This window comes from Copadichromis virginalis, linkage group LG1 (genome assembly GCF_057382275.1).
Source record: "Copadichromis virginalis isolate Kocher_CV1m ecotype Utaka linkage group LG1, C_Virginalis_male_GT1.1, whole genome shotgun sequence".
NCBI classification, from domain to species: Eukaryota; Metazoa; Chordata; class Actinopteri; order Cichliformes; family Cichlidae; genus Copadichromis; species Copadichromis virginalis.
In genome coordinates this window covers 23,126,635-23,146,792 of record NC_140618.1, presented here as the reverse complement: position 1 = coordinate 23,146,792, position 20,158 = coordinate 23,126,635, and the positions used below count along the sequence as shown (strand labels likewise).

General features: G+C 39.5%; 1 protein-coding gene across 1 annotated transcript in view; it reads left to right on the top strand.

Moving 5' to 3' along the window:
• igdcc3 (immunoglobulin superfamily, DCC subclass, member 3) overlaps positions 1-20,158 on the top strand; it is a 68,670-nt gene that overhangs the window by 31,349 nt on the left and 17,163 nt on the right. The window contains exons 3-7 of the mRNA XM_085455307.1: positions 430-574; positions 669-799; positions 1,139-1,276; positions 4,869-5,027; positions 10,026-10,191. Of these exons, the coding sequence (XP_085311433.1) occupies positions 430-574; positions 669-799; positions 1,139-1,276; positions 4,869-5,027; positions 10,026-10,191 (739 nt within the window). The remainder of the gene's footprint in view (positions 1-429; positions 575-668; positions 800-1,138; positions 1,277-4,868; positions 5,028-10,025; positions 10,192-20,158) is intronic.

The following is a 20,158-nucleotide window of genomic DNA, read 5'->3' as shown; positions in this document are numbered from 1 at the left end:
TGTGAAATAGTAAGGTTAGCAGGTAGGTTAAAGCTCTCAACAATGAAGTGCATTTAGTGAATCAGTGCCATTTTGTGCAAAAACCCAAGTATCTCTGTCAACAGTTGAAGTGTGGATTTTCCATGAAATTGTAGTACTTGCTCTTTATTTGTGAAAAAGCAACACACTAAAAATAAATATAAATACTAAAATAAATTTCCCTTGCAGAAAATGTGCCAGTTGCTCCAAGCATGTTGCAGCACTCCTTTGGTAGATATTCTGTCTCTTTATGTAGTCCAAGATTGGTTCTCTGATGTTGGGATCTGTGGGGGCCACGCCATCTGTTGCAGCGCTGCTTATTTTTTCTGTAAGCAACTGAGCTTATTGCTCTGTAGCTGTTTTGTGAAGCTATGACCTAATATTTCAACTGCTCCTCTTTCTATCTCACAGCCATGGCAGATTTCCACGTCCAACCCGAGTCGGTGCACGCTGAGGAGTCCGGCGTGGCCAGATTCCAGTGCCAGATTCACGGCCTGCCAGAGCCGGTCATCAGCTGGGAAAAAGACAGCCGTCCAGTGGACACCAGTAATGAGAGGTTAGATCAAAATACCACTTGGGCTTCTTGTTTTAAGAAACTGCAGCACTTTGGTTAAAGGTGCCAAGTCTCGTGATTTTTTTCTGTCTTTTAGGTACACTCTCCTGCCCACAGGCGTTCTCCAGATCACAGGAGTGCGTGAGGAGGACAGTGGAAGGTTCTGCTGTGTGGCTCATAACAGTGCAGGAGTGAAACACAGTGCTGAGGCACTCCTAACAGTTTCCGGTTGGTATCTATAGTTGAGCACGCATCTGAGTAAACCTCTGGTTTTTTGTTTGTCATTTGAGGAAAGCCTACATATCCTCACTGTAAATTGACTTTGGTTTAAATGAGCTTTCTTTATTCGGATCTTTAGTTTTCTGTATCACTGATCAAATACAGTCACTTAATACGCCTCTGCTTATCTGTATAGCACATTTCCTAGACTTTTCCAAACCTATTGTCCTGCTGCCAGATCTAAGAGATACAGCATATTGAGCTAATGCACTTGGAGAAATCCAATTAAAAGAAGCTATCCATCATGCTCATTCCAATCTTGAATTCTCGTCTCCCTTTTCCCTTCAGGCTCTCAGTCATCTGTTTACAAAGAACCTGTCATCGTGGTCGGTCCAGAAAACCTAACCCTCACTGTTCACCAAACGGCTATCTTGGAGTGTGTTGCCACTGGATACCCTCGGCCCATTGTGTCATGGAGCAGACTAGGTGAGAAAAAAGTCCTGATCAGATCAGACCTGGTGTTCTTGTTTGTGTGTTTGAGAGATTAGGTGGCATTTGTGTGTTCTGTCTTCCACTGTGAAGTATACAGAGCCAGACTGATATATCAGTCGATACTGGTTATTCACTGATATCGATATGGAATTCACTGGCATCAGCATTTATGGCAGCTGATAAATCGAAACTTAAAAAGTTTAACAGCATGTGCAAACAAGCTGATGCTTGCATAGTTTTTCATACTATATCAGATATTCATGTCAGATTTTTAAATCACCAAATATCGGTATCAGTATCGGTCAGTAAAATTCCTATATTGGTCATACTCTACTAGAATATATTTGTTACAGCACAGATCTATTGTGTACACATGAGGCAGTGGGATTGAAGGTTAAGTCTTAGGGCTAAACATGATGTTCGACTCTGTTGCTTCGTGTCCTCACGATGCTAAAACCTCCTTGGAAGCAGCGGAGAGCCTCTGAGTAATTGCTGCACAGACAGCTCTCTTCATGCGGATTTTTCCTTTTCTTGACTACCACTCAGATTCTGTCGTGAACAATTTTTCAATCTCCTATCTGTTTACTTTACTTCTCATTCAATCTGATTTTCTGTTCCAAATGTAAATCACAGCCCCTCCCCAGCATCTGGGTGTAATCAGATTGCCAGTATTGCCTTACACAGTGTTACCAGAATGAAATGCTAACACGATGGGATTTGTATGTATTAGATTACAGCAGGGAGGCTAGGATAAGCCGCATAATGAATCTTATAGTTTCACATCAGTCACTCCTTAATGCCAGAGTTGGTTTGCTGCTATTCATTGAACAGCGGCACCACGGCCTCCTAGCTTGTGCTCTTTTTTTTTCTGACACTAAGTTAATTAGTCTCTGACAGGGAGAAAGTGATGGCAAAGCCAGAGAGAGAGAGGAATATAACAGGAAAATGCAAGAAAAGAACAAGACTGCTTCTGTTAGGACAACGTCCCAGTGCGATAATGAAAAAAATGTGGAAGAAGAAGAAGACGAACACGTGTCACACAAGTTGGAGACATTTATTAGATCTCAATGACTTGTCGTGATTAATTGCATTAATTACATGTATTGTCTTCATTAGGCATCGCCACATAATTGCACATTTACTAATTGAAGCTGCGGCATTTATCACACGAGCCGTGTGTGTGTTGGCTGGTTTGAAGATTCAAGCGAACTCAAAGGATTTTTTTCATCACTTCTGATGAATTGAATGGTGAGCTTGAGATGTGATGAGGTTTGGTCTGTGTGTTTGCTGTGATGATTTCCTTTTGCAGTTTAGGGCTGGTGATCATATCTCATTTAAAAGCAAAACCTGGTGTGCAAAATCTCTGTGTTGTTACAGGGCTTGTCCCTTTCTCCTCCTGGGTTCCTTTTCTCTCTGTCATCATGTTTGGTGTCAGTGTAGTTGTCTTTTGGGCGTTTCCTGTTGTACTCCAGTAGCTGGGTGTCTCCTGCGTCATGATCTGGGTCACTTTCTGTTTGTTGTATTCACCTGCATTTATTAATTTCATCTTGTCACCCTTTTGTAGCAATTATCTGTTTGTGCAGCCTTCTTCCTTGGCTCTATGTATGTTTTGCTTTCTGTTTTACCTGCACTTCTTTGGAGTTTTAGGTTTTGGACCTGTTGTATCACCCAGAATAAAGGCTTGCTTTGATTTCATTGTTTTACATTTCATGACACTATGTGTCATCACTACAGTTTGGCTGAAGAAACCAAAATAACAGTTGCAAGACAAAGGTGCTCATAATGCTACACACTTGCACTAGCTACACAGTAATAACATGTTTTTGCCACATTGATAAGGCAGTGTATATAAAATTTAAAATATTAGAAGATTTCATGTACTCTTGATGAATTAAGACATTCATCAACTCGTTGTGTAGACACACTAGTGAGATATTCATGTCACATATGGCTGTAATGTAAAATACACACCATTATATAATCTAAGTATCTTTGATACAAGCACATTTGTATGTGCAGTAATGGGATATATTATCATGCACAATATACACACAAAATCACGAGTCTGGTAATCATTTTTGTCATCATATAATTTGATTAGGCCAACATATGCCACAGTGTATTGGTTTGGAGTATGCCATTATGTTTTCAAAGTACGCTTTTACAGTTTTTTAGTCTTTTTTTTCACTTAGATAAGTGGTGATCATACTGTTATCGTCAGCAACAGTTTTACCACCACAGAGGACTCTGAGATCTGTAGTCCCATAGACCATCATCTCTCATTTGTCTTGCAACCAGCAGTATGTGATAGAAGGCTGTTCTGATGGCAGTTTCAGTATTCCACAAAACTCTTGGTCATGTGGGTCACGACAGTAAACTTAAACGTTTGTGATGGGCATTCAACATCATATATCTTAGTCCTTAAAAATGAAACTAACAATATGTTTTCACAGTCTTTTGCTAATAAAACCTTAAAAAAATAATTTGTTGATAATCCTGATTAGCAAATTCATTTTTAGGCTTAGTGGCATTATTTTGAAATTCACTTGCTAATGTGCAAGTGAATTTCAGTCAAACTCATTATCCAAAGTAACCTTTCTGTTGAAAAGTGACTTGCTTTAAGTTTGAAGATAAGGGACGAACCCAAAAGTATTCACTGACTATTGACCACATAGTTAGCATTTCTGACTGGAGCTCCTTTGTCCGCTGTGGTACCTGTCTCCCTTCCCTCCATTCCTGGCCTTTCAGTGTATCATATCTGGAACGTACAGGCTTACAGGCTGCAGATGGAACTCACAGATGGGATTAAAATGCCCCTTTGGCCCCATAGCTAACATCATAGGCAGACTGAAGCCATTGTTGGAGTTGACACTGCAGATAAGGGAGCACAGGAAAGTGTGTGAGCTTATCATGTAATTACAGCAAAAGCAGAGAGGAGGCTGCTATGGATTGTGTAGATATAAGATTAGAAGTTACAGTTAGAATTTCTGGTCCCAGACTGGCAGCTGAAACATTTCCAGGGCCAAGAAGCAAACCAGCTTAAAAGAAAATGTACTCTGAGGATTTTTCAGACAAATTCCTGAAAAAGGTGAATGTCTCAACTGGAGCATAAAAGTTTTAATTAGCTGAACATCCGTTAGGGAGAAGCAGAAAAGCAGCATTGATTTACTGTAAAGCACCCAAAAGCCAGATGATTCTCACTGGAAGCTATCACAAAGTCCCAATTAAGTTTTAAAAAATTGCAGCGTGTACATGACTCAAACACAAACTCGCTGACCTTTCTTGGTGTATGGTGTGCTGGCAGCTTTATCACATTATAGTCCTGAGGAACACACGCTGTGAGCGCTGCATCCTTGGGGGGACAGAAATAGCGCTGCTTCTGTCAGCTCGTGGCCGTAAACTTGCATGATGTTAATTAGATGTCTTGCTAGTGATTTACACCCACTCTGATCTTTACTATAGTTCAGTTGACCCCCATCTAACATAAACACCCACTGTGCCCATATACCTGGTTCTTTTTATGCTGACCTCCATAGATTCTTACTCATCCTTCTCAACTGTTTTCTTTTTCTCTCTCCCTGATTAGATGGCCGTCCCATCGGGGTGGAGGGAATCCAGGTGCTCGGCACAGGAAACCTGATGATCTCAGATGTTGGTGTGGAGCACTCCGGGGTCTACGTATGTGCCGCTAACAAACCAGGGACCCGTGTGCGCAGGACTGCTCAAGGACGTCTGGTGGTCCAAGGTGAGCTCTGGATAAAAGCAATGACATTTTCTTTTCAGTTGGGTGAAACTAAAAGCACCTGCGAAACATCCTGGGGAACGTGACGAGGTACAGCTCAGCACTATGTGGGTGGATCAGGCAACATGATACCATGTACCATGACTGAAACCTCAGTTTTGCTGCATTGATAAACAAGTGCTTTGCTCCTGTGCCACCAGCGTGTTTTATGTAGGTGGTCTTTAGTTTAAAACCCTCATTCTGATCTAGTGGTTGGTGCAGATTTTTCAGGGAGACGGTTTTGAATGATTTTCCCCCAAAGCAAAGCAAAGCAAAGCATACCAAAACATTTCAGGCTGATTTTTATTTTGCTACCTTCCAAGCAGTAATTATCAGCTATTTCTGGTATACCAAGCATACTTTTACACCTTTTTGTGCCACCAGCAAGATACAAGACCACTAAAATGTCTCTGCTTGTTGCTCAGAGCTAGAGTCTGTATGGTAGGCATTACAAACATTTCACAAAGAGTTCCGACTCTCAGCTTTTGCAATTTCAGTAATAGTTTCAGGTTTCAAATCCTCAACACTCTGTTAGGAAGAGATAAAAAAAATAAATAACTGCAGAGGTTTATTTGAATCATCATTTCTTTAATATTGGAGAACAAAAACACAGAGCAAAATAGATTTGCAGCATCACACCGAGAAGCAGACAGTCCTGCAACATCGGCTTTTGTGGTCTCTGAAATACACTTTAGGGACCAGGCGCAGTTTTTACCAACCCTGGGAAGTTATCATGTACAGTATATTGCATTTGTGGAGGCACATGTGATTAAATCTTTTATGGCAAATAGGGTTTTTTTTAGATAGAATGAACAAAGATTGTTTTGTATTTGGAGGCACTGAGCACAGAGATACTTGATGATTAGAGATGGGACTCTGGAGAGTCAGGGGACGTGTACCGTGAAGCAGGATTTGGGGTTTAGCGAGGTTAAGAGGCTATGTTGGAGATTACAGATCAAGTTGTATCAAAGCATAGCCTACTAACTAATCAGTTCTGTGACACCATTCCTAGAAGATCCTATAGACCATGCGTGCATATTTTCAGAGGAGCTCTAGTTTTTTTTTTTTTTAGAAACTCTTTAAACCCCTTTTCATTTTTCCTGACAAGCATCGTTAAGAGATACAGATTCACAGCCTTTCTGCTTGCTTTGCTGCAAGCAGTTTCAGAGCAATTTCATTGTCTTGTAATGTAATGGACTTGCATTTATATAGTACTTCTCTCGTCTTGCTGACCACTGAAAGCACCTTAGACTACAAAGTGCTTGTACTTGTTGGTCTAAGATGTGCAAGTCAGCCTTCACAGCCATTATAATTTGCTAGTCCTGTGAAAAGTATGTACATCAACATCAGCACTGCCCACTTTTAAAGGACATTGCAAACCTGGCTTGATTTGCCCAGTCGAGTTTGCCCTGTTTATTCGATTCAGGTTGGTGAGGTTTAGTGAAGCCACGTTATAAAAATTGTTATACTACAGTCTGAGCTACAAAAATGAGATGCACACTGTGGGCACTTCTGGGAAATTCTATAAATATAACCATCAAATTTAAATTAGAGAATGACATATGGAGATATGATTTGCAGATTTTAGATGCCACACTAGAAGGATAAAAAAAAAACCCAGCAACACGGATTCTTTCTTCTTTGTTTGTTGGTTTTCAAAACGCCTAGAAATTGATTTATTGTGTCTTTGTTTTGGCACTGGTATCCTCAGCTCAAAAGCCGCGCCTTCATGTCTGCAGCTTTTTAAAATTCTTCCGCGGTTCTTCACAGGCTCTGCAACAAGAGACAATGCCTCTGCAGTATTGTATCTGCGAGCCTTTTCTTCACTCAAATGACATGTATAATCAGTTTTTTAATAACAGGCCATTAGCATTCAATTTTAGATTTGTTTGTTTTATAACACAGTTGTGTGAGTCTCACAGGAGATAAATATGCAGATTTTCTACAATAAATAAGAAGTAACACCATCATCTGGTGAAAGTGGTAAACCCATAGCACCTCTCTTTTTCTTCTTCTCAATATATAATACAATATACTAGATACTATAAGATACATCCAAATTCAAAATATCCTATAATAACATATCTTTGATTTGCCAGTCTTACGTGTAGGTGTTCCTGTAGTTATAGTCATTAGTTTATTTGTACTAGCTGATTACACACTACTGTATGTACAGGTTATGTGAAAACAAGACAAATCAACTCTTAATACATCCTATAAGTCTTTTTAAAGAAAATATACTTTATGTAATGTGGGGAACTTTAATATTAGACAAAAACTTAAAGGTCAATAATCTGTTGCTCTGCCACAGCATGCAGAAGAAATATAGTCCTTTGAAGTTTCATTCTCTGTGTGCTTTCTAACATTTTGATTGAAATGTTGTTGTTCTTTTCATCTATTCTCCACAGAGCTGGAGCCAGTATCATGAAGGTGTTTGATGTTAGTGTTAAGAGACAGGTGCTTTTGACCAAAAGGATATGGCAGGTGTGGGCTGCCCTGTGCATTAATTGCCACCAAGCAGGAAACATCCAGTGTCTGCCTCACTCACATATTGATCAGACGGACCATACTTTGCTCCAGCCTATAGCAGCATCGATCGCAGACAATATTTCATTTCATCTGCTTGTCAAGTCTGCGACGAGCCCCTCACCTGCTAAGGATAAAAAGATGTGGACATTCATGATGTGCCGCTGTCTGTTTTTGGTTTCTGTTATTGATTTAAGGAAACAACAAATGCCTCATTAACTACACATAAACACATGTGTTAGAACTGCTCCGTTATGATGGAATAGTGTGCTTTAATTAGTCATTCTCATTATTCTATAGATAATAAGCTACTATAAGAGGGCTTCAGTGGCTGTCACTGATTAGGAACTTCAATAAGCACAAAGCTAAGAAGACAGTCACAGTTTAAAAAAGCACTTACACAGTAAACAAGCTGGATTTATGTTGGCTCCTTTGGGGTACAAAAAGAGAGAAGAGAGAAACAAAGAATGAAAGAGTAAAACTGTAGCGGCCAAAGAAGCGAAAAACAAGCGTAAGATGGATAGCTGGTGCTCACAGTCTTACCCCACACCCTTACAGGTGCAAATCAATGCCTTCCTGAGCTCCCTCTGACCTTCACCTTCAAGTCAGCCCTCAAAGCACACAGCAAGTGTGCACAAAACAGACAATGAAGCTGGGAAGGACTGAGATGAATGAAAGGACCATCTCACGCTGTCAGCCCCCCTCATTCAAGTGCCTAACGGCCCCTTAGCTTTTCCACTGGGAAGAATGAAAATGCTTACATTGAGAAAGTGTCAGACAACATTTTATTTATTAGTGTTGGAACAAGAAGGAGGGCAGAAGAGCGGGGAAAACAAAATAAACAGGAATTCAACTTGACAACCGAAAGTGTGACAGATCTTTTAAAGTTGACCTGTTTGACTTGTTCCTAGTATATATATTTTTTATTTTTTTGTCAAATAAAGGCACATAGAGTGGTGGATGCCCACGTTATATATGGCCAAACTTTCAAATAAGGCCAGCGTATGTGTAAGACCCTATTTCGAGGGATTTTTTCCCACTCTTGGCTGTATGATGTCAGTAGAAGCAGGATGTGGTTAATATGTTTATCTCAAGCGTACAGCTCTGGCCAGCGCAGCGCCTGTTTAAAACCTTCTGTTTGCTAGAGGCAGTCAAACAGAAGACACGGTGAACTGAGGGTCATCAAGGGCCAGTATAGGATAAATAAGGATTATTCAAAAAAGTATATCATGTAAATGTACACTAATAGATGCCAAGAATTAAAAATATGCATAAAAATGAGCATATTAGGTCCATTTTACAGGAACTATGGCTCATGACCGCTTTTAAAAAAGACAGGAAAGTCTAGCTCCATTGGAAGCAAAATATTAAGACGTGACTAAAGACTTTTGCACAATACTGTATTTCTTCATTCATTCCTCTTAGTTTGGACTTTTAATATGTAGCCCTCAATACTCCATATATGTCATAAATGTGCTGTCCCTAAGAGAGCCAGCTAAAATTACTTAACCTATTTAAAACAAGTGCAGCCTTTTTTTATAAACAGTAATCTGTTGCACATTACTCATTACCTTTTTTAATACTTTTTTAAGCAATCTTATAATCCCATCAAATTATAGGTCCAAAAGTTTCTCTTTAAGAGTCACCTCTATGATTCAGTCACTTTGATCTCACGGTATTTGTGTTCAAGCTATTTCAGGTTTTCTCAGGTTGCTCATCCTCTCTTGATGATGATGAAGAAAATGACAGGGACAGAAAAAAAGGTGGAACAGTGTGGTATTTTTTACTAAAGGCATCATGATACGCCTCCAGTAAAGGCATTATATAAACCCGCGTATATATAATACCATCAAATTTTCTCGGCTAATGTTGTCATAAATAAATTAGGCTGTCAGATCACTTACATCTGTTGGGACAATTATAAGCACAGAGGAGATAATTCAAAAGCACCAACGTAGAAAATTATAATCCAGCAGGTATAATTTTAATTACTCTTTAAATTAAAATAGAGCACCTGCCATTTTGAATAATGAATAATGGCTGGAAGCCTGAATCAAGTGATGAGAGCAGATATGATAAAAACTGAACTGCTGTTTTAAGGCAAATTACTCCCAAGTATTGCTCTGGTTGCACAAGTCTTATGGCTTTATCTCGCTTTCCTGCTTCCCCCTTTTCCTGCATCTGCATTGATCTGGTGTCTATCATAATCCTGCCAACTGACCCTATCTCTACAGCAGTATTTATACCATTCATGCATACACTAGGCTTTCATATTTTCCCTTCCTCATTCTCACCCTTTGGCTTTTTCTTTTTCTGCACCTCTTAATTCTGCCAAAATTGTATTTCTATTTTTTTGGCACCGATCTATCCAGCAACATCTTTTGCTTGACGGATTGAGGTTACTCGATCTGATTCTCAGTCTGCCTTCTCTTACAGCTCCAGCAGAATTCGTTCAGCCTCCACAGTCCATCGCCCGCCCCGTCGGCACCACCGCTATCTTCACCTGTCAAGCGCGGGGTGAGCCTGAGCCGCAGCTCACCTGGCTGAAGAACGGGCAGATTCTGGAGCCCGGGGGGCACATCAAACTCAGAAACAACAACAGGTAAACAAAAAAACAAAAAAATTTACTTTAATCATATTCAAATTTATTCATATATACATAAATGCTCACAGAGGCACAGAGCTCTGTAGTAAGACAGTTCGCTCAGTTTTTGCTCATTCTGTCAGAGGTTTTCTACAAAATGGTCCCTTTTGATACCATAAATTTGTTTAAACAGCTGTTTGTTTCCTCACCTAAAACTTTAGGCAGCCCAACAAAAATGTCAAGTGCATTTCCTCCCATAGAAATTGCCACTTGAACCGTGTACAACAACCTACAGAGGATCTTATTAACTTATTAACTCATATTAACTTATTTATAGCTTAAAAACCCCGCATATGCTTATGATATTATATTTACATGAAAAACAAAAATGACAACCCAAAAACTCTTCTTAAAAATGATCTGTAACGAATCTGTCACATGTTACAGTGATTTCATTAAGTCATCATCATCTGGGCTGTTACATAACGTGATAACTGCATTTATCACAGATCAGATTTCTTTCTTTCCAGCCGTCACTTACAAAGCTGCACCCAGCTAACAGGACTAATATGGTTGTCAGTATTAATTGCTATTGCCTTGATCTGATCATTGGCATCATCAAATGCTCATTTTCACCACATTTGTGTTGCTTCTATAACGCAGCAGCTGCTGGAATACGTTCCTGCCAAGGCGTGAGCCTCAATTTATTTTTGCGTCTTTATGTGTGCGCTGTAAAGGCTACATTATGTATATATGTATATATACACGTATATAGATACACATATATATATATATATATATATACACATATATATATATACACATATATATATATATATATATATGTGTGTGTATATACACATATATATACATATATGTGTATATATATATATGTGTATATGTATATGTATATGTATATATATATATATACACATATGTATATATATACACATATATACACATATATGTATATATATACACATATACACATATATACACATATATGTATATATATACATATATATGTATATATATACGTATACATATACATATATATATGTATATATATGTGTATATATATATATATATATGTGTGTGTGTATGTATATATATATATATATATGTGTGTGTGTGTGTGTGTGTATAGTATATTTGGCTGTTAACACTTCATGGCCAAGAGTTGGGGTTTTTTAAAAATCCATGCTTGATTTTATGATATTTCTGGAGAAACCCAAAGTTTCCAGCCTGTTTCTTAACACTGCTAGGCATAACTTCAACCTGCGATACTCCAATTATCCTTATATGCTGTTATTATTCATATTATACGAAATATGAAGTCAGTATGCAACAAAAAGAATCAATACTCACACTACATCACAGTGAGTGATGCGAGCAGACACCTTCATCGCTCACACACACTGCTGCACTCCTACTTGCCTTCCACCAGTCTCTATTTGTCAGCGAGATGGACTGAGGGGCTAACAAAGAAGGAAAGAAGAGTGGGAAGATATAAATGAGAGGCCAGACTTAGATGTGGTGAAAAAGTGAGAAAAATGAATCTCACTTTGTGTTCAATAGAGAAGTGATGAGTTGGCAGGAAGAATAGATGAGACGAGAAAAAGAAAAAGGGTAGCCAGAGCATTACAGTATTTCTACTCTACACCATTACTGCATGACCTGCTGTTACATGAATCTTATGCAAACCATCTGATTGGTTAAGGAGGCAGGCCTCAGCTTGAGATCTCCCATTAGCTAATTACATCACAAACTCAGCTGGTTAAACAGGAATTGCAATCAGCTATTTAGAGAACCGAGCAGCTTGTTGTGCATCTTAAGACTCTGCACTGTCTGTCTGCAGTGTAATGTTAAACTCTTTCTGTTCAGGGAGTTTGTTTAATGAAAATCAAGAAATTCTCACATTTATAAAACAACTGAATCATGTTGAAATTTGTGCTTAGAAACTGAAAATTTTCTCTTTGACTGACAGATAACATATATAAACATATGCTGCAAGGCTCAAGCAGTAGTAAATCCAGAATCTATATTATATGTTCCTTGTATAATTTTCCCCTCACAGATGCTGTATATTTGTTCGGTAGTTATATTTTGCTAAAATAATTTGGTGAGTGTAGGAGGGGAAAGTCCTTTATGCTGAAAAAATTATGAATTAGTCAACCTTTTATAATTAAACAAAAAACCTCTGTAAATGACATAGCCTGTATTGAAAAGATGGGTGTAGTCGTCTGCAGAGTGAAGCCAGTGCCTCAAGTCTGCATTCTTTATAGTGGCCAGCAGGGGGCAACTTAAATAAGATGGTAAAGAAAATTGTGAGACACATGTTTGACTTCTCCCTTGATTTACATCCTCTGTAAAGTCTTTCCTGGTGAGTTTATGGTCTTGATCACTTGGTTTAACTCCTACCTAGTAAAACACATTCAGGTCATAAAATCCTTCATCCTGTTAAAAGGGAGTTTTTCTTTCCCACCATCACAAAGTCCTTGATCATTGGGGCTCGTCTGATTGTCAGGGTTTTCTCCCAAAATACTAGCGACAACAGTCGCCTCAAGGTGCTATACGGTAAAGGTAAAGCTTTACCTTAAAGCACCTTGAGGCGACTGTTGTTGCGAATTGGTGCTATATAAATAAACATGGACAGAACTGAATTGAAGGTTATGTCTACATTTAAGATTAATCATGCATTAATTGCCAAGATTTGATGATGTGGAAAAAAATTCTGAACACTTTTAGATTCATTAGTCAATCTCTGGATATTTAAAAGAACATTTTTTAGTCATAATTACATAAGATTACTCATCTACTGCACTCATTATATCTCATGTGTATACATTTGAGGGCAAAAGGGTAAAAACACATGTGACTTTCCCACTGAGGTATAAACATCTTGCAGATTTTAGCTGTATATTAAATTCACTCAGCTGGCAATTCACAGTGGGGTGAGTTTTACCGAGAGCCTGAAAGACCATGTAGACTCAAATACACAGTGGGCCAAATTTCAAAACTGGAACAAAGTCGCAGGCTAACATTAATATTTATTGAAAAAAAATATAAGATATAAGAATGAATCTTTTCTTATGGACTCAAACACGTTTTGCTGAAAAACTGAATATGGAACAAGCAAAGCTTAATACTAAACAATATATATATTAGCTGTATAATACCAGCAGGCCAGCTCTAATAGTAATTTGGTATGGCTTCGCGGGCCAAATGTAATTAGGCTGCGGGCCAACTTTGGCCCGCGGGCCAGAGTTTGACACCTATGATGTAGTGTGTTTTCTGGAGGTCCTAAAAAATATATATGGGATCAGGCAGAATTTACCTGCTGATCCAAGCTAAAACAAATGATATATAATGATATGCAAATTCATTCAACAGCTCCGGGTAGCACAATTATTCTGTTTTCACAGATACGTACATATATATAGATATATTCAGAGGCTATCAGATAGTGTAGGCTTGAGTACACAATGCAACATACCTAGGAGAGAGATTTTAATTAATGTGTGTGGTCGGTGTAACAGTATATACACACACTGCCGACTCTCATGATGCTGACCTTCAAGAGCAAAGAGGGAAGGAAGGGGAATCGATTGTGCATTTCATTCATACACACGCACACACATTAATCAAAAAGCAAGTCTGTATGTGCAAAATAGCCCCACGGTGCATGCCATCATTCATTTTGCACTCACACATAATCCAACATGACAATTCACAAGTGTGATGCCCTTTACTCCTCAGCCGCACGAACGCTTTTCTCGCCAAATGCAGGAAACCGACGAGGCTGTGTCGGCAATATGCGGTGATGTCAGAAATAAGCTGATTGGCTGCTTCTGTAAACACGCGAGGCGTGTGTTCTTCCTGACACAACCCAACAAATGTGACACCACGGACACACACTGCCAGCATTATTATGAAGCCCCTTCATTATTAGTGTTTGCTGGCCAGCCTCCTGTGAAATATGCTATCCTGGTTATTTAAACCCTCTCAGAGTTGGATCATTATACATTGTTCTTACATCACCAAAGCTGCCGTGTGTGATCCCTCGACAAACACAAGCTGTGATCTCCGACAGTTTAATAATTGAGAGGTTGAAAGTCAGCCTGTTTAGTTTTACTGCAGTGGATGAAAATTAAATTCTCCCTTGTGGTAAAAAAAAGAGAAGAATGACAAAAATCATTAAATTTTAATCATTCAGATCGACTAACAATCCTTTTTTATCTGTTTAGAAAGTTATGTAGTAACTAAAAGAACATTTTCAATTGTGTGTGAGAGGCGTGGTGTATTTTCAAATTAATAGCCAACATCTGAAGGAACAGGGCACCACACAAACCTGGTCATTTTGTAGCAGAATCCTTTCAAAGGGTTTTTTTTTTCTTTTCTTTTTTTTTTAAACTTTCTTTCACCAAGACCTGCCTTTCTTGTTTGCAGGCCCCTCTCTGTGCCCCACATCCCCCTTTCCTGCCCACTTTACAGCGAGCTCTGGCCTGAGCATTGGCCTTGAACTCTGACCTCGCCTGTAATCAGTCATATCCCTGGGCCCTTCCCTCCTCTCAGGCCACAGACAGCTCATCACTCCTCCCCTCCACCCTTCCCCGCCTCTTCCTCCTGTTCTCTCTTTGTCCCCAGACTTTTTTCTTCTTCTTCTTCCTTTCACTCTCACTGAATCCAGAATGGCAAAGCTGGCTTTTGATGGGGTGCTGCTCGGAGACAACGGAGAGTAAACACAGCCTTAGCAGCTGAACAACAGACCCAAAGCCCCACTGTCAGCTATCCCCCCCGGTCCACAGCCTTATCTGTCAATCTGTGAAGTGACCTTGAACTGATGAGTAAATGATGGTGTCAACCTGTCAGGACGGGACAGCTCAGTTCAGGAGCTCCAATGAGACAAGCAAACAGTCCAAATTTAGGCCATACACCTCCCGTGTGTTTTCAACTCTGTCACTCGCTTTTCCCCTTCACATATGTTTGGATCGTTGGTGAGGTGTTGCTTATAAATACAGACCGATCTATTTGAAAAGAAACTGAGTCAGAAAGTATTTGAAGATGGCGAAGGTTTCAAAGGTTTCAATTTGAGTAAGCTTAGCATTTACTGCTGCCATTCATCAACAGTGCATCTATAAAACAAGTCATTTTTAATATTTCTCGACAGTGGATCAATTTGTAACACTGCAGGGAGTAATGGATCAAGAAGACGGAGCAGCCACAGTGAGCTATTAGATGAAGAGTTACAGGCGTGAGGCTGCACACCTCCAAAGTCCGATCACAGCTGCTTAAAAAACGACCACACAAACTTTTCCGTTAATTAAAAGTTTCCTTTTGCTGCATTCAGTTTTCTGTGCTACTGAATAGGGCTGAACGATATATCGCATTTGCGATAATATCGCGACATGATCAAGTGCAATTTTCTAACCGCAAAGGCTGCGATTATACTCTGGACATGTCCAAATTCATGGGCTGCATCCTCCTGAGGCCGCATTTGTAGACCGATTACGTCACAGCGACGCGCCGAAGGCTGTCCAAATTACTACCATATCCCAGAATTCATAGCGCGGCCCAGCCAAACTCCAGTTTCCAACAATGGCGGCCGCTACTAAGTTTTTAAATTACTCATACTAATCTTTCTGGGTCACAAAATAAACTTTTAACATATTTTCAGGCGAGAAAGTAGTTGTGTAAACATCAAATATCTGCTCAGTTTATCAAGATATCCCATATTTGCAAAAGTGCTTCGACGTTTTCAGAGGCGTCTGCTACCCACCAGCTCGACAGCTAGCCGGGAGCTCGAGGGTTACTGATGCGGCCGAGAGCGGCACAACTCCCGGCACATCATTTTCAGATCACCGCGGAGTTTCGCTGCTCGGGTTAAACGTAATATATAAGTCACTTAGACAACCTAAAAATGTTATTGTTGGGCTTTTTTCAGTGTTTTGTTTGTTCGTGAGTAAATCGGTTTGGCTGAGATTAAAGTTATTAGATTAGATAAAATAAAACTTTATTAATCCCCCGGGTGGGTTCCTCCTTGGTTTTCACACAGCTGACTAAACGTCAAACAGAAAACTTATTAAACAGAAGTATGAGACAGTCGAGAATTTACACCAGTGTCTGGTTATATTTTAGATAGCAAGAAGCAGACGGCCGAGTTTATTAAACTCCACCGAGACAGCGGTGACGCTAATCAGAAGGCTAGACCGTCCAATTTCACGCCTTTAAACTTTAAAGGCGTGTTTGTGTGTGTGTTTATACAATTGCTATTATGTTTGCACTTTATGTGTAATGTTACTGACTGCAGAGATCAGTAAGATGTGTGTATTTTTTATTTATTAGTTTTATTTATTTAATATTATTTTTTAATTGAATGACTGTCTAGTAGTTCACAGATGTCGAAAAACTGAGTGTGGTAAAGCCACTGATTTTTTTTATGTATATTTCTGCAATCTGCACATTGTACTGACTTTCATTTTAATGTTTACACCAGGGTTCCTTGTCAGCACTTTATGCTCAGATGTTTGTAAGCTAAAAATAAACTATTGTGTATGTTCAAATATACTGTTGTGATTGAAGAAGTTAAATAAAAATGTCAGTCATCAATTCATGCATCACCTCATGTCATCATAACAGAGGTCTGTCTTCCAGGAAAGAACAGTTTAAAATTAATGTAATATAGTATTGGCCATACTATATGATGTATTGCTTGTCTTTGTTTAATAATACAGAAGACAAAGACCTTAAAAAATAATCGCAATCGCAATATTGGGGCAAAAAATCGCAATTAGATTATTTTCCATAATCGTTCAGCCCTACTACTGAACCACATTTGCTGTTAGAAAATCAGTCGGTGCTGAAAACCTTGACATCATTAATAAAGAGGGCATGCCACTTGTAAAACCTTTCATCAACTTGTGTGCATGAAAATGGGAAAAAGTTTCTTTTAATGTGTAGAGATAGGAGAGTTGTCCATATATGAGTTCATATAAGCAGCATCAAACCTTGCAGAGAATTTCTTCAATAACTAATACAGTTTCCTGGAATGTTTTGTTCCTCTTGGTCTTTACAAATACTTGTGACGTAGTTATCTAAACATCCGCCATCTGTCACATCATTCCTCAGCAGTGATCTGATACAAAAAGCAATGTGATTTAGATTTCCAGCTGAAGCAACAGAGAGAAAAAAAGACCTCAGAAACGAAACATCGTGTCACTAAACTGTCAAATGACACTGAGGCTGAACTAAAGACATTAAGCCAAAATTAAATGCAAGACATTACGTGCATCAGCACTGAAATCATTATACCTAAATTAATGCAGTCATCACTGTGCAGTGATAATTAACAGAGATAAAAAAGCAAATCTTCATGAATATGATTACAAGATCAAACAGGAACTTGATAATGAAACTCTAAATCAGAAGCGTCAAACAGTACAAGATGTGAAATGAAAATTACATATAAGTTATTAGTAGTTGGTTCTTATTAATAGCTGGAACATCTGGAAAGTGAAGTGAAGTGAAAGTGATTCAAATTCCTGCAATTATTTGGTTTGTTTTTAAAGAAGTAAAATACAGACAAATAGTTAAATTTGACCATTTTCTGCATCAAGTAACAAAAAGCGGAAATTTTGTGGCTTTTTTATAATCATATAAATCATCAAGTTTCTTGAAGATGTTTCACCTTTTTTTGGGGGGGGGGGAGTACAACACATATAGGATCAAAGTCGACTGACTGTGCCCCATTAACTAACATCCCTGCTCTAAAATGTCTAAAACATCTAGAGCTTTCCTCCTGGAAGTTATAAAGCAGGTTTTGACAGCAGTTGTGGAATTTCACAAGTGACCAGCTAACAGCGTCCATCCATGTGTTCATGAAATGTATGTGTGAGTGCGTGGGTGTGTGTGAATTAGCATACATGCAGCTGGACGCTACTGTACCTCCTCAAACAAGCGACTTCTTGTGAAATTTCGCTGCCTTCCGTTCTCACACTCATGGGGCGCATCCGGCCGCGGTGGCATTGAGTAGGGCATCCCTGGGGGCCTCTTTGCTGCGTCTGGTCAGGCTGCTTGTCTGCAAACACTCCATCCATCGCTGATATGAAAGGCTGTCAGAAACGTGATGGTTGAGTAGCGAGCTGAGGGCTGGTGACTGCTGCCACCTCAGGGGTCAGAGGTGAGATTGGCTCAGAGAGGCTGCAATGCAGAACACCTCTTTGACCTGATAATTATACAGATTGAGTCCACCTGGCAGCCTGGAGCGAATAATGACTCTTCCATCTCGCGGCTTTCTCTGACCCAGATTAGAAATCTCCAGTAACAACACTTCAATTTTGAAAAGGAAATGGAATAATTCAGTTCTTTGTCCTACCTGCTGACCCAGAAGAGGCTCGCCTGACCTTAAAAATCCATCTGCATGAAACGCACTGAGGCTGGCGTGATGTCAGTGTTGCTGAGAACTGAAATGCCACTTTGCTCATGTTCCCTTTCACCAATCTAGGAGGATACCTGCAGTACTGTGTAAAATTCTTAGTAATATAGGGAGTGCAGAATTATTAGGCAAGTTGTATTTTTGAGGAATAATGTTATTATTGAACAACAACCATGTTCTCAATGAACCCAAAAAACTCATTAATATCAAAGCTGAATGTTTTTGGAAGTAGTTTTTAGTTTGTTTTTAGTTTTAGCTATTTTAGGGGGATATCTGTGTGTGCAGGTGACTATTACTGTGCATAATTATTAGGCAACTTAACAAAAAACAAATATATACCCATTTCAATTATTTATTTTTACCAGTGACACCAATATAACATCTCCACATTCACAAATATACATTTCTGACATTCAAAAACAAAACAAAAACAAATCAGCGACCAATATAGCCACCTTTCTTTGCAAGGACACTCAAAAGCCTGTCATCCATGGATTCTGTCAGTGTTTTGATCTGTTCACCATCAACATTGCGTGCAGCAGCAACCACAGCCTCCCAGACACTGTTCAGAGAGGTGTACTGTTTTCCCTCCTTGTAAATCTCACATTTGATGATGGACCACAGGTTCTCAATGGGGTTCAGATCAGGTGAACAAGGTGGCCATGTCATTAGTTTTTCTTCTTTTATACCCTTTCTTGCCAGCCACGCTGTGGAGTACTTGGACGCGTGTGATGGAGCATTGTCCTGCATGAAAATCATGTTTTTCTTGAAGGATGCAGACTTCTTCCTGTACCACTGCTTGAAGAAGGTGTCTTCCAGAAACTGGCAGTAGGACTGGGAGTTGAGCTTGACTCCATCCTCAACCCGAAAAGGCCCCACAAGCTCATCTTTGATGATACCAGCCCAAACCAGTACTCCACCTCCACCTTGCTGGCGTCTGAGTCGGACTGGAGCTCTCTGCCCTTTACCAATCCAGCCACGGGCCCATCCATCTGGCCCATCAAGACTCACTCTCATTTCATCAGTCCATAAAACCTTAGAAAAACCAGTCTTGAGATATTTCTTGGCCCAGTCTTGACGTTTCAGCTTGTGTGTCTTGTTCAGTGGTGGTCGTCTTTCAGCCTTTCTTACCTTGGCCATGTCTCTGAGTATTGCACACCTTGTGCTTTTGGGCACTCCAGTGATGTTGCAGCTCTGAAATATGGCCAAACTGGTGGCAAGTGGCATCTTGGCAGCTGCACGCTTGACTTTTCTCAGTTCATGGGCAGTTATTTGGCGCCTTGGTTTTTCTACACGCTTCTTGCGACCCTGTTGACTATTTTGAATGAAACGCTTGATTGTTCGATGATCACGCTTCAGAAGCTTTGCAATTTTGAGACTGCTGCATCCCTCTGCAAGATATCTCACTATTTTTGACTTTTCTGAGCCTGTCAAGTCCTTCTTTTGACCCATTTTGCCAAAGGAAAGGACGTTGCCTTATAATTATGCACACCTGATATAGGGTGTTGATGTCATTAGACCACACCCCTTCTCATTACAGAGATGCACATC